General features: G+C 47.0%; 1 protein-coding gene across 2 annotated transcripts in view; it reads left to right on the plus strand.

Moving 5' to 3' along the window:
* Positions 1 to 25,947, plus strand: part of cacna1ia (calcium voltage-gated channel subunit alpha1 Ia) — a 203,400-nt gene that overhangs the window by 41,443 nt on the left and 136,010 nt on the right. For both annotated transcript variants that reach the window (XM_048521514.2, XM_048521511.2), the window contains exons 4-7: positions 4,383 to 4,542; positions 11,743 to 12,058; positions 14,953 to 15,045; positions 23,373 to 23,664. In XM_048521514.2, the coding sequence (XP_048377471.1) occupies positions 4,383 to 4,542; positions 11,743 to 12,058; positions 14,953 to 15,045; positions 23,373 to 23,664 (861 nt within the window). The remainder of the gene's footprint in view (positions 1 to 4,382; positions 4,543 to 11,742; positions 12,059 to 14,952; positions 15,046 to 23,372; positions 23,665 to 25,947) is intronic.

The following is a 25,947-nucleotide window of genomic DNA, read 5'->3' on the forward strand; positions in this document are numbered from 1 at the left end:
CAGGTGTTCACTTCTGTCCAAGGGTGCTAAGCAGGATACAGCTGGTTTGACAGTGAACAGCTGAATGATCTGGATCCAAGATCTGGAAGTTGGCAGAATGCAAGAATGGGAAGGCTCCAAACATGAATTAGGAGGATGCTCTGAATAGATTTAATCTCCTTATTTAGAAAAGACCAAGAAGAAGTGGTGGCCTGGCAGAAATCCACCAAATCACAGAGGGGTTCAATAGATTGGGCACAAGGAATTTTCACCTAAAGGTTAAGGCCATGAATATAAGATAGCCACTAACAAACTGAAATCAGAATTCAGGAGGCCCCACTTTATCCAAACTGTGATGAGATGAGAGGAGAGAGATTTACAAAAGACATGAGGGGCAATTTTTTTACACAGAGTGTGGTTCACATGTGGAATAAACACCCTGAGGAAGTGATTGATGTGGGGACCGTTATAGCATTTAAAAGACATTTGGTTAAGTACATGAATAGGAAAGGGTTGGAGGGATATGGGCCAGGATCAGGCAGGTGGGATTCCTTTGGTCTTAGTCAATGTGGACTATGACTCTACATTGAGTCCACTGCCACCACACATGACTGACATGAATTGTGTTAATACAGTTAAGGGGAATCAGGATAAACACATGAGGAAGAAATAAATAGAAGGGTAGACTGATGGCGATGAGATGAAGAGACTCATATAGAACTCAAACAGTTACACAGTCCCAGTTGAGACAAATTTCTGTGTGGTACATTTTATGGCTATTTTCAGATTCCCAGGCAGGTTGTCAGTTACTCCAGCATTACTCAGTCAACGCTCAGGGATCAATTTTCAAATAAAATCTGAGGTATTATTACTTAATGAAGGGACAGATAGAAAGTTTGCAACACTATATTGTAAATCCAAGAAAGAGTTTGTTACTACCGCATTATATCAACAAATACAATTTGAAATCATGCTCCCTTCTTACTGCCTGCAACATGCATGAGTTAGAAAACCGATATGGAGGAGCAACATGACTCTTTCAGCTCTGACAGGGGCATTTTGAGACACAGCATCCTTAATTTAAGCCCGCAATTCAATATGGCAATGCACAGGGGCTCCTTTATTCCTGGAAGTGGAAGAATGCAAAGTCTGGTTGATGGAACGTCGCCTGGAAGTGCCACCACGCACACATTCCAATCTGGTGGAGCAGCGTGGGCTCTTCCACGCAGCACAGAGTTTTGAAACCACGGGGCTTGTTCTGCAACATATGATTGTCACTGAATACTCCAACATGACCAAGAGGCAGGGGTTCTTCACTCCAGTTGTAGACTCTGCTAGACATAGTCAAACGAAGCTGAAAGACAAGGGTTGGTTCTAGGGACTTTGGGAAGCCAGTGTGTTGAAAGTATGATCTTATTTTCAGTTTGAACCAGGATGTGGAGGTGCCAGTATTGGACTGGGGTGGACAAAGTCAGAAGTGAAAAGACACCAGATTATAGTCCAATAGATTTATTTGAAATCACGAGCTTTTAGAGCACTGCTCCTTCATCAGGTGAAGAATTTGGTCCAGAATAGCCTTAAATCCAAACTCCACCTTGGCTCTATAATCTTTGGTCCCCTTATCCAATAAAAACCTGTCAATTTCAGTTCAATAGTTTCATTAACCTACAGAATATTTTTACAAAAATATTCACTCATGGCTAGGCCAGCATTTATTACCCAGAAGACAGTTAAGAGTCAACCACATTGACGTGGGTATAGGCCAGACTGGGTAAGGATGGCAGATTTCCTTCCTAAAGTGAACCAGGTAAGTTTTTATGATCACCATTAGACTCTTAACTGCAGTTTTTTTACTGAATTCAAATTCTGCCATCTGTCTTGGTGGGATTCGAACACGGTTCCCCAGAATATTAACTGGGTCTCTGTATTAATAGTAATAATATTAATAGCTCTTGTCATTCCGTGGGCATTCAGCGAGTTCTGTTTGCAAGTTATTATCAGATCTGATTCCATATCATCCTTTCAGGCAGTAGCCTGCAGGCCACACCATTTACCTATCATCCTAAAGCTTTGTCTTCTGCTTAACGATCTTCATGTCAGTAGAAATCTATCAAAAACTCATCATAACTTTGAACGTTTTGATTGCATCACCCATTAACCTTCTCTGCTCTGGGGAGAACAATTTGTTTTGCCAGTCTCTCCATAGAACTGAAGTCCTTCACCCTTTGATAATGGGTTTAATAGCCTGGAAATAGATTCAAATTACAGGAAAGAGGCGTCAAGCACTAAATAGTATTCAAAGGTCAACTCCATCAGGTTGTGAAAAGGCATCAGAAAGACAAGGCAATGAGTCAGATGTAACATCAAAGTGCAAAGTAAACAGTTTATAGATGGGCCAACCAAGCAAAATAATTGGACAAACTATTGAGGTGTGAAGTTACTGTTTGAGCTTGAGAATTACTTAATCTTCCTCTTGGATAATTTTTAATGTCAAGACCCCCACAATAGGGATTAAAACAGAAAATGCTAGAGAAACTCAGTAGGTCTGACATCTATGGGGGGAGAGAGAGAGAAGGAGGCAGAGTTAAAGTTTCGAGTTTGATGTGATTCTTCCTCAAAATTGTAACCCCTTGATAGGGAGTTCAATAGGGCATTGTGTGTGCGTGTGTGTATGACTGGATATGGCAATGTGTGTTTGAGTGTGGGGTTTTCAGTTTTATACACATGTACAAGGATGGAGTATACGTGTGTGGAAGGGTGTGTGGGGGTGTGAGCATGTTTGTGTGTTTGGCTATGTGTGTATGCGTACGAGTGCAAGTTTAGGCTGGGTACGATTTGTGTGTGTATGAGAGGATAGAGTTTGTATGTCATTGTGTGAGGGGAAGAGTTTGGATGGGCATACAATCTGTGTAACAATGAACGGTTGAATTGTGTGTCTGTGTAAGGTGGTGGCATGTCAGAGGAGCACAGTATGGAAATGTGAAGAGTGAGATGGGGAGAAGTTAGGTTTTGCTGTCACACTATCCATATACCAATGCCTTGGTATTTTAACCTGCTGCTTCATTGAGCCAATAGCTACAAGTGTTCAATATATCTTGTTAAGTTAATCAAAATGAAACACTAGCAAAGTAGCACTTGGAACAGGATGAAGTGCCGGGAGACCTTTAATGGATTACATCTTCATTAAGGGAACTGTAGAGCTGCTTCACATTACAAGTGTGTTCTAAAGCATTTGAGTATAGTATTCATACTAATCTCGAGCTCAATTACTTTACCTGTTTTCATATGAAACAAACCATTATCTTCCAATTGTTAACATTCAATTGTCTCCAAAACTCATTTATTTTCTAAATTAGTGTTTTCAGTACATCACATGTACCCCCACCTCACCTGTCCCTCCATATCCAACTGGCAGCACAGATATCTATCTCAGTGTGAGAGTGAAGGGGGTTACAGCACACAGAGCTGCTCTGATTGGAGTCACACAATGACAAGAGGCCGAGGGTTGGAAGAGAGGAAGGTGAGTGGATGGGAGACAGTGAGAATCTCATGGCTTAGTGAGGGGAAGGTGATCTGGTTGATATTCAGCAAGGGGTAGGAGGGAGGAGATTCTGGTTGAACAGGGGAAGGGGGTGTGTATGCACGTCTGTGTATATGTGTCTGTCTGCCTGTGTGTGTGTGTGTGTGTGTGTGTATGAATGTGTCTGTGTGCATCTGTGTGCATCTACATGTCTGTATGGTTGTCTGTGCGTCTGCATGCATCTGTGTGTACATGTGTATGTGCATGCACGCGTGTGTGCATGCATGAGTGTGCACATGAGACTGTGTGCATTTGGCTGTGTGGGTGTGTGCCCATGTGTGCATATGTTTTTAAGTGTGTGTGTGTGTGTGTGTGTGTGAGAGAGAGAGAGAGACTGTTAGTGCCTGTGTGTATGCGCATGTGTGTGCATGCATGTCTGTGCATGTGATGCTGTGTACATGTGGCTGTGTGTGTGTGCGTGCATGTGTCTGTTTACGCATGTGCATGTGTCCATCTGCATGTGTGTATGTGAGGCAGAGAGTGTGTGTGTACGAGAGAGTGTGTTTGTGTGTGCATGTGTGCGAGTGTGTGTGTGTGTGTGAGAGAGAGAGAGAGAGAGAGAATGTGGGTAAAACAATGGGGTTCAGATTGGATGTGTGCATATATAAAGGTGGAGTCTTAGTGAGTCAGGATGTGAAGAATAACCGGCAAGGATTTGAAGACCAGATGAAGGGCATAAATTTGATGTGATGAAGAGGAAGGGAGTAAAGGGCCCAGTGGAACTGCGAGGGAGTTAGGTGGAGAGATTTCTAAACTCCTGCTGTCGGTGAGTCTGAATGCTCTTGATTGATCTCCTCAGTGTGTGTTCCTTTGCTTTGTGTAGGTATGAGGATCCTGGTCAATCTGTTACTGGACACGCTCCCGATGCTGGGCAATGTCCTGCTGCTGTGCTTCTTTGTCTTTTTTATATTCGGAATCATCGGTGTGCAGCTGTGGGCCGGTCTCCTGCGGAACCGCTGTTTTCTGGAAGAGAACTTGACATTGTAAGTGTTTGAGGATTTAGCTGGAAGGCTGCGTACCCTAGGTGTAGGTTGTACAGGACTGCCTGCTGGAGACTGGGATACTGGAGACAGCCCAGCACCAGAGGTGGAATTAAAACCGGGATCAGTACTGTGTCAGCTTCACTCAGTCCGTTCACAGTGCACTCAACAATCAGCGTCAGCCGTCCCTCTGTCCCTCTGTGTCCCATCTATCTGTCTCTCTCTCTCTCTCTCTCTCTATTCTGCCTGCCTTCACCATCTGTGTCCCATCTATCTGTCTCTCTCTCTCTATTCTGCCTGCCTTCACCATCTGTGTCCCATCTATCTGTCTCTCTCTCTCTCTCTCTCTCTCTCTATTCTGCCTGCCTTCACCATCTGTGTCCCATCTATCTGTCTCTCTCTCTCTCTCTCTCTATTCTGCCTGCCTTCACCATCTGTGTCCCATCTATCTGTCTCTCTCTCTCTCTCTCTATTCTGCCTGCCTTCACCATCTGTGTCCCATCTATCTGTCTCTCTCTCTCTCTCTCTATTCTGCCTGCCTTCACCATCTGTGTCCCATCTATCTGTCTCTCTCTCTCTCTCTCTATTCTGCCTGCCTTCACCATCTGTGTCCCATCTATCTGTCTCTCTCTCTCTCTATTCTGCCTGCCTTCACCATCTGTGTCCCATCTATCTGTCTCTCTCTCTCTCTCTCTCTCTCTATTCTGCCTGCCTTCACCATCTGTGTCCCATCTATCTGTCTCTCTCTCTCTCTATTCTGCCTGCCTTCACCATCTGTGTCCCATCTATCTGTCTCTCTCTCTCTCTATTCTGCCTGCCTTCACCATCTGTGTCCCATCTATCTGTCTCTCTCTCTCTATTCTGCCTGCCTTCACCATCTGTGTCCCATCTATCTGTCTCTCTCTCTCTATTCTGCCTGCCTTCACCATCTGCCTGACTCTATCTCTTTCTACTTGTGTGTCTCTCTGTGTCTTTACCTGTTTCTCCGCCTCTCTGCCTCTCTCTCTCTGCCTGTCTGCCGCTGTCTCTTTATTTCTCCCCGTACTCGTCTTACTCTCCTATCTGCCAGCCAATCTCTGCAATTGTTAGAGATAATGGGAACTGCAGATGAAGGGTCTAGGCCCGAAACGTCAGCTTTTGTGCTCCTGAGATGCTGCTGGGCCTGTTGTGTTCATCCAGCCCCACACTTTGTTAGATGATAAAGTGTGGGGCTGGATGAACACAGCAGGCCAAGCAGCATCCCAGGAGCACAAAAGCTGACGTTTCGGGCCTAGACCCTTCATCAGAGGGGGGGATGGGGAGAGGGAACTGGAATAAATAGGGAGAGAGGGGGAGGCGGACCGAAGATGGAGAGAAATTTTATTATCTTGGATTCTCCAGCATCTGCAGTTCCCATTATCACTCACCCATTATCACTCTCTAACCTGTTTGTCCCTGAACCCGAACCCCCTCTGATGAAGGGTCTAGGCCCGAAACGTCAGCTTTTGTGCTCCTGAGATGCTGCTGGGCCTGTTGTGTTCATCCAGCCCCACACTGTTATCTCTGTATTTGTTACTTCAGTTTGTAACCCTCCATCTGTTTTCTACCCTCCTTTTGTAGTTCCTTCACTGTCCCACTCAACTGACCATGCTTTGTGTCACGCTCCGTATCTGTCTGTGTGTCTGTCTTCCTGTATCCCCCTCATTCTCCCTCTAAAATAAAACAAAGAACTGCAGGCAATGACGATATGAAACAAAATCAGAAATTGCTGGAGAAACTCAGCAGGTCTGGCAGCATCTGTGAGAGAAAGCAGAGTTAAGGTATTGCGCTCAGCACACCTTCTTCAGATGCTGCCAGACCCACTGTGTTATTCCAGAACTTCCTGTTTTCTTTCTTTCTCTGTCTGCTTTAACCGTCTGCTTAACTCTGTGTGGAGCTGGATGAACACAGCAGGCCCAGCAGCATCTCAGGAGCACAAAAGCTGACGTTTCGGGCCTAGACCCTTCATCAGAGAGGGGGATGGGGAGAGGGTTCTGGAATAAATAGGGAGAGAGGGGGGAAGGCGGACCGAAGATGGAGAGAAAAGAAGATAGGTGGAGAGGAGAGTATAGGTGGGGAGGTAGGGAGGGGATAGGTCAGTCCAGGGAAGATGGACAGGTCAAGGAGGCGGGATGAAGTAGTAGGTAGGAAATGCAGGCGCGGCTTGAGGTGGGAGGAAGGGATGGGTGAGAGGAAGAACAGGTTTGGGAAGCAGAGACAGGCTGGGCTGTTTTCGTGATGCAGTGGGGGAGGGGAAGAACTGGGCTGGTTTTGGGATGCAGTGGGGGAAGGGGAGATTTTGAAGCTTGTGAAGTCCACATTGATACCATTGGGCTGCAGGGTTCCCAAGCGGAATATGAGTTGCTGTTCCTGCAACCTTCGGGTGGCATCATTGTGGCACTGCAGGAGGCCCATGATGGACATGTCATCTAAAGAATGGGAGGGGGAGCTGAAGTGGTTTGCGACTGGGAGGTGCAGTTGTTTGTTGCAAACTGAGCGGAGGTGTTCTGCAAAGCGGTCCCCAAGCCTCCGCTTGGTTTCCCCAATGTAGAGGTAGCCACACCGGGTGCAATGGATACAATATACCACATTTGCAGATGTGCAGGTGAACATCTGCTGGATATGGAAGGTCATCTTGGGGCCTGGGATAGGGGTTAGGGAGGAGGTGTGGGGGCAAGTGTAGCACTTCCTGCGGTTGCAGGGGAAGGTGCCAGGTGTGGTGGGGTTGGAGGGCAGTGTGGAGCGAACAAGGGAGTCACAGAGAGATGGTCTCTCCGGAAGGCAGACAAGGGTGGGGATGGAAAAATAGATTAGGTGGTGGGGTCGGATTGTAGATGGCGGAAGTGTCGGACGATCCATCTCAAGTAACTGATGTCCATTTCAAGCCCACAGACTCATACAGCTACCCAAAATACACCTCCTCCCACCCACCCTCCTGCAAACATTCAATCCCCTATTCCCAATTCCTCCACCTCCGCCGCATCTGCTCCCAGGATGAGGCATTCCACTCCCGCACATCCCAGATGTCCACGTTCTTCAAGGACCGCAACTTTCCCCTGCAGTAGTCGAGAACGCCCTTGACCGCGTCTCCCGTATTTCCCGCAACACATCCCTCACACCCCACCCCCGCCACAACCGCCCCCAGAGGATCGCCCTCGTTCTCACGTACCACCCCACCAACCTCCGGATACAACGTATCATCCACCGACACTTCCGCCATCTACAATCCAACCCCACCACCCAAGACATTTTTCCATCCCCACCCTTGTCTGCCTTCTGGAGAGACAACTCTCTCCACAACTCCCTTGTCCGCTCCGCACTCCCCTCCAACCCCACCACACCCGGCACCTTCCCCTGCAACCGCAGGAAGTGCTACACTTGCCCCCACACCTCCTCCCTCACCCCCATCCCAGGCCCCAAGATGACCTTCCACATCAAGCAGATGTTCACCTGCACATCTGCAAATGTGGTATATTGTGCCCATTGCACCCGGTGTGGCTTCCTCTACATTGGGGAAACCAAGTGGAGGCTTGGGGACTGCTTTGCAGAACACCTCCGCTCGGTTCGCGACAAACAACTGCACCTCCCAGTCGCGAACCATTTTAACTCCACCTCCCATTCCTCAGACAACATGTCCATCATGGGCCTCCTGCAGTGCCACAATGATGCCACCCGAAGGTTGCAGGAACAGCAACTCATATTCCGCTTGGGAACCCTGCAGCCTAATGGTATCAATGTGCACTTCACAAGCTTCAAAATCTCCCCTTCCCCCACCGCATCCCAAAACCAGCCCAGTTCGTCCCCTCCCCCCACTGCATCACAAGAACAGCCCAGCCTGTCTCTGCTTCCCTAACCTGTTCTTCCTCTCACCCATCCCTTCCTCCCACCTCAGGCTGCCCCTGCATTTCCTACCTACTACCTCATTCCGCCTCCTTGACCTGTCCATCTTCCCTGGACTGACCTATGCCCTCCCTACCTCCCCACCTATACTCTCTCCACCTATCTTCTTTTCTCTCCATCTTCGGTCCGCCTCCCCCTCTCTCCCTATTTATTCCAGAACCCTCACCCCATCCCTCTCTCTGATGAAGGGTCTAGGCCCGAAACGTCAGCTTTTGTGCTCCTGAGATGCTGCTGGGCCTGCTGTGTTCATCCAGCCTCACATTTTATTATCTTGGATTCTCCAGCATCTGCAGTTCCCATTTTCACTGCTTAACTCTATTCCTTTCTCCCCATCCCTGTCTCTCTAAAAACCGAGAGAACCACAAATGCTGTAATTCTAGCTCAGAGGAAGGGTCACTGGACCCAAAATGTTCACTCTGATTTTTTTCTTCACAGATGCTGCCAGATGTGCTGAGCTTTTCCAGCAACTTCTGTCTTTGTTCCTGTCTCCCTCTATCTGTTTTTATTATTCTGAGGAAGTTACATTGGATTCAGAATGGGAACTGCTTCTCTCTACAGACACTGCTGGCTTTCTCCAGCATTTTGTGTTTGTTCAGATCTGTCTGCAGTATCTTGCTTTATTTCTGTTTTTCATAGAATCCCTACAGTGTAGAAGCAGGCCCTTTGGCCCATCAGGTCTCCAGTGACTCTCCTGAAGAGCAGTCCACCCAGACCCTCATCCTTACCCTGCATTTAGCATGGCTAATCCACTCTAACCTGCACGTCTTTGGACTGTGGGAGGAAACCGGAGCACCCAGAGGAAACCCACGCAGACACAGGGAGAATGTGAAAACTCCACACAGACGGTTACCCGAGACTGGGATCGAACCCAGTACTAACCACCGAGCTAACGAAATGTGGGGCTGGATGAACACAGCCGGCCTAGCAGCATCTCAGGCGCAAAAAAGCTGATGTTTCGGGCCTAGACCCTTCATCAGAGAGGGGGATGGGGTGAGGGTTCTGGATTCTCCAACATCTGCAGTTCCCATTATCACTAACCACCGAGCCACTGTTTGTAATTCTTTGTCCATTTTCTGCCTGTCTCCTCGTGACTCATTCACTGTCCGATTTCATCTGCCTGTGCTTTCTGTCACAGTGTTTCTCTGTGTCTCTCTCCCTCAGTCTCAATCTCTCCTGTCTGTCTCTCTCCCTCAGTCTCAATCTCTCCTGTCTGTCTCTCTCCCTCTGTCTCAATCTCTCCTGTCTGTCTCTCTCCCTCAGTCTCAATCTCTCCTGTCTGTCTCTCTCTCTCTGTCTCAATCTCTCCTGTCTGTCTCTCTCTCTCTGTCTCAATCTCTCCTGTCTGTCTCTCTCCCTCTGTCTCAATCTCTCCTGTCTGTCTCTCTCCCTCTGTCTCAATCTCTCCTGTCTATCTCCCCTGACTCCTCATTCTCTCCCAGTTCTCACTGGATGGAGCTGCCCAGATTCCTGTTGGAGTACAGGATCTTGGCTGTGTGTTATGTCTGCAGCCTGTGTGAGCATTGCTGAGTACTACAGCCACTGTGAGCTATTCGACCAGCACAGAGAGCTCAGTGTCTGGTTCTGCAGGGTAACTGAGGATGAAGCAAGGTAACGAGATAAATGCTCAAGCTGTGTTTAATAAAGTTCAACATGCACTGTGTCTGAAGTGGCAGTTTAGTTCATGTTAACATGATTTAACATGACTGAGGGGGTCGTTACACAGGCAACAGATTGTCAGGTTTGAATGTTTGCTTTTTTTTGGCTACATTGGTGCACTAAATTCTTGCTCATGTCTCAGTGTTGAAACAAAGCACATTCAGCAGGATCCCAGCATTTTAGCTCACTTGCCCAGCTCCGAGATTCCAGCTGCTGACACTAAGTCAGATTGAATTCGACAGGTTCCCTGTCAGTCAGAGCTGGGGAACCGGCTTCAGTACCTGAGCTGAATGAAAGCTTTTGCATTCAAAAGGCATTTATTCATCTCGCCAGGGCATGCAAAGGGGCTCACTGCCCACTGCTGGCACATTGCCAGCTGCTTTGAATATTATCAGCTTGTCAATAATTCAAAGATGGAGTTTCATCCTCAGGTGTGGAACTAAATTAGAGAAACCCAGGAAAACATACAATTGATATTCCTCTGGTTCTTGGCCCCTCGGCTTCCTCAGCGGGTGTGGAGCATGTGATCAAAGGCTCAGTGTCCACGCTCTCGACTAGACGTTGGGGGATTGACACTCATTTCAGAGACCTCGTGACCCACGCTGACACACACACTGTAGTATTGAGGGAGTGCCGCACTGTCAGAGGGTCAGTGCTGAGGGAGAGCCACAGTCGGAGGGTCAGTACTGTGGGAGTGCCGCATTGTCGGAGGGTCAGTGTTGAGGGAGTATTGCGCTGACAGAGGGTCAGTGCTGAGGGAGCGCCGTGCTGTTGGAGGGCCAGTGCTGAGAGAGCGCCGTGCTGTCAGAGGGTCAGCGCTGAGTGAGAGCCGCACTGTCAGAGGGTCAGCGCTGAGGGAGCGCCGCACTGTTGGAGGGTCAGTACTGAGGGAGCGCCGCACTGTCGGAGGGTCAGTGCTGAGGGAGTGGGCACTGTCAGAGGGCCAGTGCTGAGGGAGCAGGCACTGTCGGAGGGTCAGTGCTGGGGGAGCACCACACTGTCAGAGGGTCAGCGCTGAGTGAGAGCCGCACTGTCAGAGGGTCAGCGCTGAGGGAGCGCCGCACTGTTGGAGGGTCAGTACTGAGGGAGCGCCGCACTGTCGGAGGGTCAGTGCTGAGGGAGCGCCGCACTGTCGGAGGGTCAGTGCTGAGGGAGCGCCGCACTGTCGGAGGGTCAGTGCTGAGGGAGCGCCGCACTGTCGGAGGGTCAGTGCTGAGGGAGTGGGCACTGTCGGAGGGTCAGTGCTGTACTGTTGGAGATGTTACCTTTCGGTGAAGCCTTAACCTTTGGCCCTCACTGTTGAACATAAAAGATTTTGTAGAACTGTTTTAAAATGTGCAAGCACATGCTGATTCAGTATACAGTATATAACCATTATACGGGGTAAAACATTGCTTCCCCTTTACATCGCAAATTGTCTTGATGGATGCAAGGTAAAAACCTTCATCAAAAATGTGCCTTTTTTTGGCATTACTCAAGTTCTGCCCTACCGGACAACATTTATGATCACTGTTTCCTGACTGGTAGCTCTAACGGGCCTCCTCTCTCTGCCATATCGCTCCAAAGGCAGAGTCACTTCCACACGCAGACAGCCTGACCTACTGTTACCATGTCTCCATTCGCTAACAGGTACAATGGACTCTCTCTGCCTCAGTACTATCATCCAGAGAAAGATGATGAGACTCCCTTTATCTGCTCTCTGTCCGGAGACAACGGCATCATGGGCTGCCATGAGATCCCAGCCTTGAGGGACAATGGGCACGAGTGTTGCCTGGACAAGGATGATTATTATTATTACGCTGCTCTGGGACAGGAGCTGAACGTCACCGGGGGCTGTGTGAACTGGAACCGCTATTACACAGTGTGCCAGACTGGGGATAGAAACCCCCACAAAGGTGCCATCAACTTTGACAACATTGGCTATGCGTGGATTGTGATCTTTCAGGTACGTGTTCAATGAATCTACCGTCTGATGTGAGTGCAGTCATGAATCCCTCATGACAATGACCACCCAACGGTTGAAGCTCACCTCAATGTTGCTGATTTATAATGTTATTAACACTTATCTAAAACGAGCTGCCATAGGAAGTGGTGGAGGCTGGTACAATTACAGCATTTAAAAGGCACCTGGATGGGTACATGAATAGGAAGGGTTTAGAGGGATATGGGCTAAATGCTGTCAAATGGGACTAGAATAATTTAGAATGTCAGGTCGACATGGACATGTTGAACTAAAAGATCTGTTTCCGCGCTGTACATGTCTATAGCTATGACACTATGACTTAGTCTCAACTTTCCCTCGGTTAGAGTCATACAGCGCTGAAGAGACCCTGAGTCTGTTCCGTGCTATCTGCAATATTCCTACTTTCCAGCTATGAAACCAAAGCCTTGAATATTACATTTCAAGTGCTCACCCAGGTACCTTCTGAAAATTGCAAAATTTTCCATTGAAACTGTCATACTGAATGACTCAATGTCCCACAAACTGTTTCTTTGATACTCAAGAGAGACTATCCTGCTCCGTTCCAGCACAAATAAGAGGCTTCTTTTGAGGAGTAACATTTTGATTATCCAACATCAAAGTAACGTGTGACACAAGATGTGGTCAATGGAGCAAGCTTGGGAGGAACAACTCATTTTCGAGCTCCGGATCTCATAGCTCTCCACCGACTGGGTATCCCCCAAACCTATAATCCATTCCACATGAACCATCACCATTCATGTATGAAGGAATCTGGGCATTTAATCAATTTTTTTTTCATTTCTTCATGAGATATAGGCATCTCTGGTAAGGCCAACATTTATTACTCATTCCCATCTGCCCTTTGAACTCGGTGGCTCACTGGAATAATGTCAGAAAGCAGCCGAGAGTCAATCATATTGCTGTGGGTGTGGAGTCACATGTAGGCCAGACCAAATAAGGACAATAAGATATTGGAGCAGAACTAGGCCATTTGGCTCATTGAGTCAGCTCCACTATTCAATCATGGCTAATATGTTTCTTAGTCCCATTGTCCCGTCTTCTCTCTGTATCCGTTGATCCCCTCAATAATCAGGAACCTCACTGTCTCTGTCTTAAATACACTCAATGACTTGGCCTCCACAGCTTTCTGTAAGAACAAGTTCCACAGATTCACCACCCTCTGGCTGAAGAAATTCCTCCTCATCTCTGTTGTAAAGGATTGTCCCTTCACTCTGAGGCTGTGTCCTTGGGTCCCAGGCTCTCCTATTATCACATCCATTCTATCCAAGTCTCTCAGTATTCCATAAGTTTCAATCAGATCACCCCCATCCTTCTAAACTCCATTGATTACAGACCCACAATCCTCACCCCCTCATCATATGACAAGGGGAGGCATTGACTTAGTGCTATTATCACTAGACTGTTAATCCAGAAACCCAAATAATGTTCCAGGGATCTGGGTTCGAATCCCGCCACAGCAGATGGTGGAATTTGAATTCAATTAAATATCTGATATTAAGAATCTAATGATGACCATGAGTCCATTGTCAATTGTTGGGAAAAACCCATTTGGTTCACTAATACCCTTTAGGGAAGGAAACTGGCATCCTTACCTGGTCTGGCCCACATGCGACTCCAGAGGCACAGTGATGTGGGTGGCTCTAAACTGCCCTCTGGGCAGTTAGGAATGGGCAATAAATGTTCCTGTGAATGAATAAAGGAAAAGAAAACCATCCTCCCCAGGATTGTTTCTGAGTACTTCCTCTGGGCTCCCCACAGCATCAGCAGTAGATTTCCTTCCCTAAGGAGCTTAGTGAGCCAGGTGAGCTTAAACAGCAAATGATGTTGGTTGCCATAATCACCATCCCTGAGACAAATTTTTATTCCACATTTAATAATTGAATTCAAATTTTACTATTTTGCCATGAAATTGAACTTGCATGTCAGGATGTGTGAATTAATAACAGAAGCAGGCCATTCTGTCCATTCAACTCTGGTAAGCTATTCAGTAAGATTATACCTAACCTGTTTGTGTTTTGAATTGCAAGTTTCCTGATAACCCTTGATCCTCTGTTGAACAAGGATCTATCCACCTTCCCCTTGAAAATATTCAATGACCCTGCTTCCAAAGTTGCAAAACCCTCAGAGAGAAAAGAATTTTCCTCATCTCTGCCCAAAAAGGGTGACTCATGGTTTTTTTTTGAGAGATGGCCCAATGCTCCCCAACATCTGGTTCCTGCTGACCCTCTGGAGTATCTATCCTGGGACATAACCACTACAATTGGTCTGCCCTGTCTCAATCCATAGCATCACAGAATTCCTACAGAGGATCCTACAGTGGCCCATCAAGTCCACACCATCCCTCCCAGACCCACCCCCATACCCAATCCCTGTAACCCTGTAGTTCTTGTGGCTAACACACCTACCCTGTACATCCCTGGGCATTATGGACAATTCGTACGGCCAGTCCTCTTAACCTGCACATCTTTGTGCAAACTCTATGCAGAAGTCCTGGCACTGGGAGGCAGCAGTGCTAACCACCCAGCCACTGTGCTGCCCAAGGTTTCTGTCCATTACTCTATTGCCTCATTATTCTGCCAGTCATTGCTGCTGTAGACAATCCTCAGGCAGTTGGGGACATTTTATTTGAAGTGATTTTCCCTGCTTGTGAAGCTGAACTACTGGGCCTTGTCAATCTGCAATGCTGCCCCTCTCCCTGTTTCTATGTTTCCCTGCAATAAAATTGCAGCTTCTGTAAGAGGTGCTCTCTCTGTACATCGGTGCCATAATTGGAACCAGGAGGAGTTTGACTCTGTGTGTCATTGTAGGTGGGTTTATGATGGGAGTTAATGGTTTGTCTGATGTTCTTTTTCCAGGTTATAACACTGGAAGGTTGGGTCGAGATCATGTACTATGTAATGGATGCACACTCTTTCTACAATTTCATTTACTTCATCTTGCTTATTATCGTAAGTATCTTGACTGCAAGTCTGCTGCTGTGGTGTGGTGTCTATTTTGAGTCATTTTGCTAATAGTTCCTTTCTGTAGTGTTTCACCTCCTGACCTCAGCGACAATGCTGGAGAAAGTTCCAGCTGCCAACAACAACTATTTGCATTTATAAAACACCTCGGGCATGTCAGTTATCCCAAGGCATCACACAGGAGTGTTATCAGGTCAAATCTGACATGCCGATTTTAGAGCAGGAGCAACATCAGGGTTTCAGGAGGGAGAGAGAGAGAGTCTGAGAGTAATGGAGTGGGTTCCAGAGCTCGGAACCCAGGCAGTTGAAGGCACAGACACCATCAGGTGTGATGAAGGGCCAGAAATGAAAGTATACAGAGTGCTCAGAAATTGTGGGGGCTGGAGCAGGTTACAGATACACAGAGAGGGAAGACTCAGAGATTTCAAACCAAGGGTGAAAATTTTAAACTTAACACATTGGCTGGGATCCAAACCTGAGGTGTCAGTTGAATATAAGTTATTTCATAGTCCAATCTGAAGAAAAGCAGTGAATGTCCCTAATGTCCCAGACAACCACATTCTCCAAACTCTCACACACACTCTCCAAACTCTCAAACACACTCCAAACTCACACACACATTCTCCAAACTCTCACATACACACTCCAAACTCACACACACATTCTCCAAACTCTCACACACACTCTCCAAACTCTCAAACACACTCCAAACTCACACACATTCTCCAAACTCTCACACACACTCCAAACTCACACACACATTCTCCAAGCTCTCACACACACTCCAAACTCACACACTCTCCAAACTCACACACTCTCCAAACTCTCACACACACTCTCCAAACTCACACACTCTCCAAACTCACACACACATTCTCCAAACTCTCACACACACTCTCCAAACTCTCACACACACTCTCCAAACTCTCACACTCTCCAAACTCACACACTCTCCAAACTCTCACACATTCTCCAAACTCTCACACACACTCCAAACTTTCACACACACTATCCAAACTCACACACTCTCCAAACTCACACACACACTCTCCAAACTCTCACACACTCCAAACTCACACACACATTCTCCAAACTCACACACACTCCAAACTCACACACACTCCAAACACACACACACTCCAAACTCACACACATACACTCCAAACTCACACACACACTCTCCAAACTCTCACCCACACTCCCAACTCTCACACACATTCTCCAAACTCACACACACTCCAAACTCTCACACACACTCCAAATTCACTCACACACTCCAAACTCACACACACACACTCCAAACTCACACACACACTCACACACTCCAAACTCACACTCTCACACACTCCAAACTCTCTCACACTCCAAACTCACACACACACACTCCAAACTCACACACACACACTCCAAACTCACACACACACTCCAAACTCACACACACACACTCCAAATTCACACACACATTCTCCAAACTCTCACGCACACTCTCCAAACTCACACACTGTCCAAACTCACACACACTCCAAACTCTCACACACATTCTCCAAACTCTCACACACATTCTCCAAACTCACACACACTCCAAACTCACACACACTCCAAACTCACACACACTCCAAACTCTCACACACACATTCTCCAAATTCTCTCACACACTCCAAACTCTCTCACACTCCAAACTCACACACACACACTCCAAACTCACACACACACACTCCAAACTCTCTCACACACACTCCAAACTCTCTCACACACACTCCAAACTCACACACACTCCAAACTCTCACACACACATTCTCCAAATTCTCTCACACACTCCAAACTCTCTCACACTCCAAACTCACACACACACACTCCAAACTCACACACACACACTCCAAACTCTCTCACACACACTCCAAACTCACACACACTCCAAACTCACACTCACACACTCCAAACTCACACTCACACACTCCAAACTCACACTCACACAATCCAAACTCACACACACACACTCCAAACTCACACACACACACTCCAAACTCTCTCACACACACTCCAAACTCACACACTCCAAACTCACACTCACACACTCCAAACTCACACTCACACACTCCAAACTCACACTCACACAATCCAAACTCACACACACACACTCTCCAAACTCACACACACACTCTCCAAACTCACTCACACTCCAAATTCTCACACACTCCAAACTCACACACATTCTCCAAACTCACACACACTCCAAACTCTCACACACTCCAAACTCACACACACACTCTCCAAACTCTCACGCACACTACCCAAACTCACACGCACACTATCCAAACTCACACACACTCCAAACTCACACACATATTCTCCAAACTCTCACACACACTCTCCAAATTCACTCACACACTCCAAACTCACACACACACACTCCAAACTCTCACACACACACTCCAAACTCTCACACACACACTCCAAACTCACACACACACTCTCCAAACTTTCACGCACACTACCCAAACTCACACGCACACTATCCAAACTCACACACACTCCAAACTCACACACACATTCTCCAAACTCTCACACACACTCTCCAAATTCACTCACACACTCCAAACTCACACACACACACTCCAAACTCTCACACACACACTCCAAACTCACACACACACTCTCCAAACTCACAACACACTCCAAACTCTCACACACTCCAAACTCTCACACACTCCAAACTCACACACATTCTCCAAACTCTCACACACTCCAAACTCACACACACACATTCTCTAAACTCTCACTCACACACTCCAAATTCTCTCACAGACTCCAAACTCATACTCACACTCTCCAAACTCACACTCACAAACTCCAAACTCACACACACATTCTCCAAACTCACACACTCTCCAAACTCACACACATATTCTCCAAACTCACACACACACATTCTCCAAACTCTCACGCACACTATCCAAACTCACACACACTCCAAACTCACACACATATTCTCCAAACTCACACACACACATTCTCCAAACTCTCACACACACTCTCCAAATTCACTCACACACTCCAAACTCTCACACACACTCTCCAAACTCTCACACACACACTCCAAACTCTCACACACACACTCCAAACTCTCACACACACACTCCAAACTCACTCACACACTCCAAACTCACACACACACTCTCCAAACTCACAACACACTCCAAACTCATACACACACACTCCAAACTCACACACACACTCTCCAAACTCTCACACACACTCTCCAAACTCTCACACACACATGCTCCAAACTCATACTTTCTGCAAACTAACACACTCACCAAACCAGTGAAAATGGGAACTTACCCGGTGTGGCCTCCTCTACATTGGGGAAACCAAGCAGAGGCTTGGGGACCGCTTTACAGAACACCTCTGCTCAGTTCACAATAAACAACTGTACCTTCCAGTCGTGAACAATTTTAACTCCCCCTCCCATTCCTCAGACGACATGTCCATCATGGGCCTCCTGCAGTGCCACAATGATGCCACCCGAAGGTTGCAGGAACAGCAACTCATATTCCGCTTGGGAACCCTGCAGCCCAATGGTATCAATGTGGGCGTCACCAGCTTCAAAATCTCCCCTTCCCCCACCGCACCCCAAAACCAGCCCAGTTCGTCCCCTCCCCCCACTGCATCACAAAACCAGCCCAGCTCATCCCCTCCAACCACTGCATCTCAAAACCAGCCAGCCTGTCTCCGCTTCCTAACCTGTTCTTCCTCTCACCCTTCCCTTCCTCCCACCTCAAGCCGCACCTCCATTTCCTACCTACTACCTCATCCCGCCTCCTTGAACTGTCCATCTTCCCTGGACTGACCTATCCCCTCCCTACCTCCCCACCTATACGCTCCTCTCCACCTATCTTCTTTTCTCTCCATCTTCGGTCCGCCTCCCTCTCTCTCCCTATTTATTCCAGAACCCTCACCCCATCCCCCTCTCTGATGAAAGGTCTAGGCCCGAAATGTCAGCTTTTGTGCTCCTGAGATGCTGCTTGGCCTGCTGTGTTCATCCAGCTTCACACTTTGTTATCTTACATTCCAAACCAACGCACTCTCCAAACTTACAAACTCTCCAATCTAACACACACTCCAAACTCACGCCACTCTACAAACTGACAATCTCTCCAAACTAACGCCACTTGTACACATTTACCTCCTTTTTAAAAACACTCACACCTATTCATTCTCTCACACATCCCCACTGATTTACACATTTGTTCACACTTACTCACTTGCACATTCATTCGTTATCACACACTCACACCCACTCGCTCTCACACATGCTTCTGCACAAATGCTTGTAAACTTGCTTGTACACTTTCTCACTGTTACTTGCACCCAACCACTCACCCTATCTCTTTCACACAAATGTACACCCCCATGCTCACTTGCAAACTTGCTCACACACTCACTTGCTTATGCAAAAACACAATTACATACATTTACTTCCTCTCTCTCCGTTTCATCACCAAAATTCTCAACAGTCCCTTATTAGCAGTTTCCATTCCAGCTGCAGTCCCAGATAAGCACCTTACTCTCCAATCTCATTTCAACTGCGACGAGCTGATTTGTTGAAAGATGATCCCTCAGATGTTGAGCAACTTTCATATTTCAACATATTTCTTTGTGGCTTGTCTCTGATTGTGTATCATCTTGTGAAACAGCCCTAGTATCTGGGAAAGAGCTGCAGCAGCTTCAAAACTGCTGAAGATGCATAACAGATCGCTTCAGGCAACAAGCTTCCCAGCTGTGTATACATAACTACCTCCCTCATCTTGCTACAAATGCCGTGGAATTTTGGAACACGCTAACAGGCCATTCAGCCCAACCTGTCAAGGCTGGTGTTCGTGTCTGCAAACCAGTTTCATCTCATCCCGTCTCTGTCTCCTTCCATTTCTTGCTCCCTCATATGTTTATCCAGCCTTCCCGGAAATACATCGATGCTGTTCATCTCAACATAGCCTGCATTAGTGAGTCCCCATTCTCAACCCACTTTGGGTGAAGACTTTTCTCCTGAATGTCTCTCTGATCCTGCAGTCAGAAGTCACACGATTCCAGGTTATCGTCCAACAGGTTTATTTGAACCTGATGAAGGAGCAGAGCTCCAAAAACTTGTCATTTCAAATAAACCTGTTGGACTATAACCTGGTATTGTGTGGCTTCTGACCTTTTCCACCCCAGTCCAACACCAGCACCTCCAAATCATGATCCTGCAGTGCCCATTGAATCTTGACAGTCTATTTTTCCTCTTAACTCTCCTGTCGTTGTGCTGATCTCTGAGGTTCAAGCATGGCATGGTTTACTGAATCTGGGCAGCTCAGAGGGAACATTGCCGGCAGCTTCGTGTTTAGCTCCTGTCAACAAGTGCAGACATTCTCTGTCACAATAACAGGCCGCCCTCTGGTCAGTCTTCAGCTGGCTTCAAGAGAAAATAGACCAAGTCTGCTCATACTGTCCTGAGAACTATAACTGCATATCTCTGACGTGAATCTGATAAACAGATGAATTCAGAGCAGGAGTAGACCATTCGGTGCATCAAGCTTGTTCCAACATTCAATGAAATCTATTTGAGTTTCAAATCCCATATTCCTGTCTACTCCTGATAACCCTCTGGCTAACAAGAATCTACTTTTTGATGTGATTTCGCATGTAGCACAGGGTGATTAGGGTGTACATTTGCATTGGGTAATAGAACAGAGCGAGGAATAGAAATGTATGACTGCAGAGAAGGTGCACAAACTGAGAGATCAACATTAGATTGGAAATTTGAGAGGTCTACTCAGAAGTCTAATAACAGCAGGGAAGAGGCTGTCCTTGAGCCTTGGTACTTGTGTTTAAGCTTTTGTATCTTTTGCCTGACGGAAGAGGTTGGAAAAAGATTATAACCAGGGTGGGAGAGGTCTTTGATGATGTTGGCTGTGAAAACTGTAGAAGGTTGTCTTGCGTGAATGACTGGGCTATGCTCACAACTTTTTTGTACTTTCTGACAGTCCTGAGCAGAACAGTTGCTGTATCAAACCATGACACATTTGGATAGAATGCTTTCTAAGGTGCACCTATAAAGATTTGTAAGAGTCTATTTGCCTCCATCTTAAAATAGTCAATGACCCTCCACATCCACCGCCCCCCGAGGCAGAGGGTTCCAAAGTTGCTCACCCCCTGAAAGAAAAGAATCTTCCTTATCTCTGTCCCGAAAGGATGGCACCTCATTTTAAAATACTGCCCCCTAGTTCTGGACTGACCCACCAAAAAAATGCATACGTCTACTTTGTCAAGACCATATACACTTGGATCAGGTCACTCTTTTATACACCAGTGGGAACAAGCCCAGTCTGTCCAGCCACACATGACCCACTCACTACATTTGTTCAATTTTGTAAACCTCCTCTAAACCACCTGAAGTGCATTTACATTTTTGCTGAAATAAGGAGACCAAAACTGCACTTGGTATTTGAGGTGTGGCTTTCCCAATGCCCTTTATACTAGAATCATAGACTTCTTAATTTTACATTCAATTCTTCATAATAAAGGATCCCATTTACCTTCTTTATCATTAGCTGAACCTGTAGAATACATTTTGTGAATCATACGCTAGAACACCCAGATTCCTCTGCACTTTGGAATTCTACAGCGGTTCTCTATTAAGTGGTCGCTTAATATTGAATGAACTTTTTTATTCTTTCTGTTAAACTGAACAACTTCACATTTTCCCACATTATACTCCATCTGTCAGATATTTGCACATTCGCATCGGGCTGCCTCTTTCCTGGTTCATCTTCACAACATACACTCCTATCTACTTTTGTGTCACTGGAAAAATTAGGCACCATGCTTTCAATCCCTTCACCTAAATCATTGATATAAATTTTGTTTACAAGGATATAAATGTGAGGTCAGAAGTCACACAACACTAGGTTATAGTCCAACAGAAAGTCACCTGACCAAGGAGCAGCGCTTTGAAAGCTTGTGATTTCAGATAAAACCTTTTGGACTATAACCTAGTGTTGTGTGACTTCTGACTTTGTTCCCCCCACCCCCGCTCCGCCGCCACCAAGTCCAACACCAGCACCTCCACACCATACATATAAGGAGCATCGTAGAGGAGGAGAGAGAGTGTTAGGGAAGGGATTCCAGACCTTAGGGCCCACACAATTGTAGGTCCATCAATGGAGATAGGGGAAGCCCAAGAGGGTAAATTTAGAGCGAGCAGAGATCTTGAAGGTTGGAGGAGGGGGAAATTACAGAGTTCAAACAGCAGTTGAGACCAAATAGGAAGCAAATGATGACTCCAGAGGAGGTGTGAATGGCAGTAGCAGAGTCAATGCCAGCAGCTGTGCCTGAGCAGATGGGAAGGGAAGTTGTAATCATGTTTATTGTAGATTCTTATAATTAGAGAGGTCTACAGCTCAGAAAAAGGCCTTTCGGCCCATCGCATTGGCACTAGTCAAAACACCCCACCTAACTATTCTATTCCAGTCCCAGTGTTAAACTCAAAGTTGGTCCTTCGAGAATGTTAAATGTACAACAGATCAATTGTAGCATTTTCGATGGGAAATTGGGCAAAGACACGAAGCAGGGAGATTTGTGGGGAAAGAGCCGAGAGAGTGGGACGATCCAGAGAATTCTTCTGAAGAAAACAACAGAGTCAATATGGGCCAAATGGCGACTGACAAACAAACTCTTCCTGTGCTACATCAGTGTGTGATTTTTATTTAATTGTTTCATGGGATGTGGGCATTATTAGCAAGGCCAGCAATAGTTACTGGAACTGAGTGGCTTTCTCGGCCATTTCAGACAGCAGCACACAGTCACGCACATTGCTGTTGTCTGGAGTCACACATAGGCCAGACCAGGTAAGGGAAGAACGTGCAAACTCCACATAGACAGTCACCCGAGTGTGGGATCGAACCCAGGCCCCTGGCACTGTGAGGGAGCTGTGCTAACCACTGAGTCACCGAGACACCCTGACCACATTGACCACGTTGACCACATTACCGTGGGTCTGGAATCACATGTAGGCCAAACTAGGTAAGGATGGCAGCTTCCTTCCCCCTCAGACATGAATGACCCAGGTAGGCTTTACAATAACAGGTTGGATCTCAGCTACTCTCTGAATTGGCTGAGGAAGCCATTCAGCTCCAGGACTAGCACTGGCCTCACCAATGATGGTCACCATCACTGTCTGTAGCCTTCAGTTCCACATTTATCAATGAATGTGAGGTATTCTTGGTGACAGTTGCTGGGGATACCCCATTGACGTCTCTTACCCTTCCCTTCCTCAGGTAGGTTCATTCTTCATGATCAACCTGTGCCTGGTTGTCATAGCGACGCAGTTCTCGGAGACGAAGCAGCGGGAGCACCAGCTGATGCAGGAGCAGCGGGCATTGTACCTGTCCTCGAGCACAGTGGCAAGTTTCACCGAGCCAGGGGACTGCTACGAGGAGATCTTCCAGTACGTCTGCCACATACTGCGGAAGGCACGCCGCCGCACCCTGGGAATCTACACCAGCTTCCATAGCCGTCGCCAGGGCAACCGAGAAGCCTCCAGTCTGGGTGTTTGCCAGAAGGAGTGCGGTAGGTGATGGGGTCGGGTTGGGGGTGGCGAGTTGGGGGGTTGGGCTCGGGGGCGCGGCACAGTTATTTAACAAGTGAAACAGTAGCGTGAAGACACACCATTCTGCTCTACAGCAGCAAACTCTTGTCACTGCAGATTGGGCAAGCCCCAAATGATTGCACAGCAAGAATGGTCTTTGCTGTTATAGCGTAGGAAACACAGCAGCCAGTTTGCACACAGCAAGATCCCACTAATACTAACTGGTAAATGGATCAGATCACCTGCTCTTTACTGGCGTTGGGGAGCATTCGGCGTTGACTGCAGGATGCAGTGTCTATGTAACCCTCTGAAACAATTGTTCCTGCATTAGAAGCCATCACACAAGTGGGCATACAGTACCCACTCCCTCAGCACTGACCCTCCGACAGTACCCACTCCCTCAGCACTGACCCTCTGACAGCACCCACTCCCTCAGCACTGACCCTCCGACAGTACCCTCTCCCTCAGCACTGACCCTCCGACAGTACCCTCTCCCTCAGCACTGACCCTCCGACAGTGCGGCACACCCTCAGCACTGACCCTCCGACAGTGCCCACTCCCTCAGCACTGACCCTCCGACAGTGCCCACTCCCTCAGCACTGACCCTCTGACAGCACCCACTCCCTCAGCACTGGCCCTCCGACAGCACCCACTCCCTCAGCACTGACCCTCCGACAGCACCCACTCCCTCAGCACTGACCCTCCGACAGCACCCACTCCCTCAGCACTGACCCTCTGACAGCACCCACTCCCTCAGCACTGACCCTCTGACAGCACCCACTCCCTCAGCACTGACCCTCCATCTGGTGTAATGATTGTCATAATTGATACCTACAGAGTGTCTCTTGAGCATGTGACACTGACTCTGAGTTGAGAGTGGGAGACACTGACATCTCCTGGCACCACAACACGCCATTCACCACCAGAAAGATCAAGTGGCTGACCAGTTAAATTCCAGTCTGCAGACCGGAGCTGCCTGGCTGATGTGGGCTGTATAAAACTAGCCTTGTTTCAGGAAACAACTCAACTATTCATGGTCTTTTTCTACTGATGTTCTTTTGAAATAACAGGCCAAAGAATATTTATGAAGTGTAACACTTTCCGACAATAAATCTCTTCCGTGAAACTCGGTTGGTTCATCGGTCAGGTCTGGGATTCCTGCAGATACTGCCTTTCCAAGTTTAACCTTGATAGTTTTACTATCTGTTGCTGATGGAGATGCATTTGTCTGATTTGAAACAGCAGATTCAATTCATGTCTTCTGTCTCAGAGGTGACTGTTTAAAATTCCAAAATTGCAAGTGTGAGGGACAGAGAATTGATCATTGAACAGTGACTAAACTAATGCCAAGTTTAGCTATAAAAAGCCATTGAGTTGTTGGCTGGAAGGATTGAAGGCCAAAGGAGATGGGGAGAGTGTGGGATAGAAGAACAGAGATAATATGGAGAATAATTTCCAAGTGAATAATTTCACATTATGATCTACAATGCTCTCCATGAAAGGAGTGGATTCACCAGAAACTTACAAAAGTTTCTGACGAAGAGTGAAATCAAAACGTTTACTCTGTGTCTGTCCATGGGTGTTGCCAATATTAATTGGAGAGGATTGAAAAGAGATTGACCAGGAAGTTGCTGGTATGGAAGGTTTGAGTCATAAAGAGGGCTGGATAGGCTGGGACTTGTTCTCATGGAGTGTAGGAGTTTGAAAGACAACTTTATAGAGGTTTATAAAATCATAAGGGGTACAGATAGAGTTAAAGGGCCTTTTCCTATGATGGGGTGTTTCAAGACTGGGGGCATATTTTTACGGTGAGAGGAGAGAGATTTACAAAAAAGGCTGGGGGGAAAATTTTTTACAAAGAATGTGGTTAGTGTGTGGAATGGATTTTCAGAGGAAGTGGTGAACATGGGTACAGTTACAACATTTAAATGACATTTGGATAAATACATGAATAGGAAAGGTTTGGAGGGATATGGGCCAAGAGCAGGCAGGTGCGACTAGTTTAGTTTAGGATTGTGTTCGGCATGTTCAATTTATGCTGAAGGGTCTGTTTCCATGCTGTATGACTCTATGCGTCTATTCACTGGAGTTTAGAAGAATGAGAGAGGGTCTTACTTATAGAAACTTCTCATGTTCTAACAGGACCAGACAAGGTCAACACAGGAAGGGTGTTTCCAAGGATCGGGCAGTCCCAGAACCAGGGGTCACAATCTAAGGATACTGGACTGAGATGAGAAGAAATGCCTTCACCCAGAGAGTGGGGA

This window comes from Stegostoma tigrinum, chromosome 38 (assembly GCF_030684315.1).
Source record: "Stegostoma tigrinum isolate sSteTig4 chromosome 38, sSteTig4.hap1, whole genome shotgun sequence".
NCBI classification, from domain to species: Eukaryota; Metazoa; Chordata; class Chondrichthyes; order Orectolobiformes; family Stegostomatidae; genus Stegostoma; species Stegostoma tigrinum.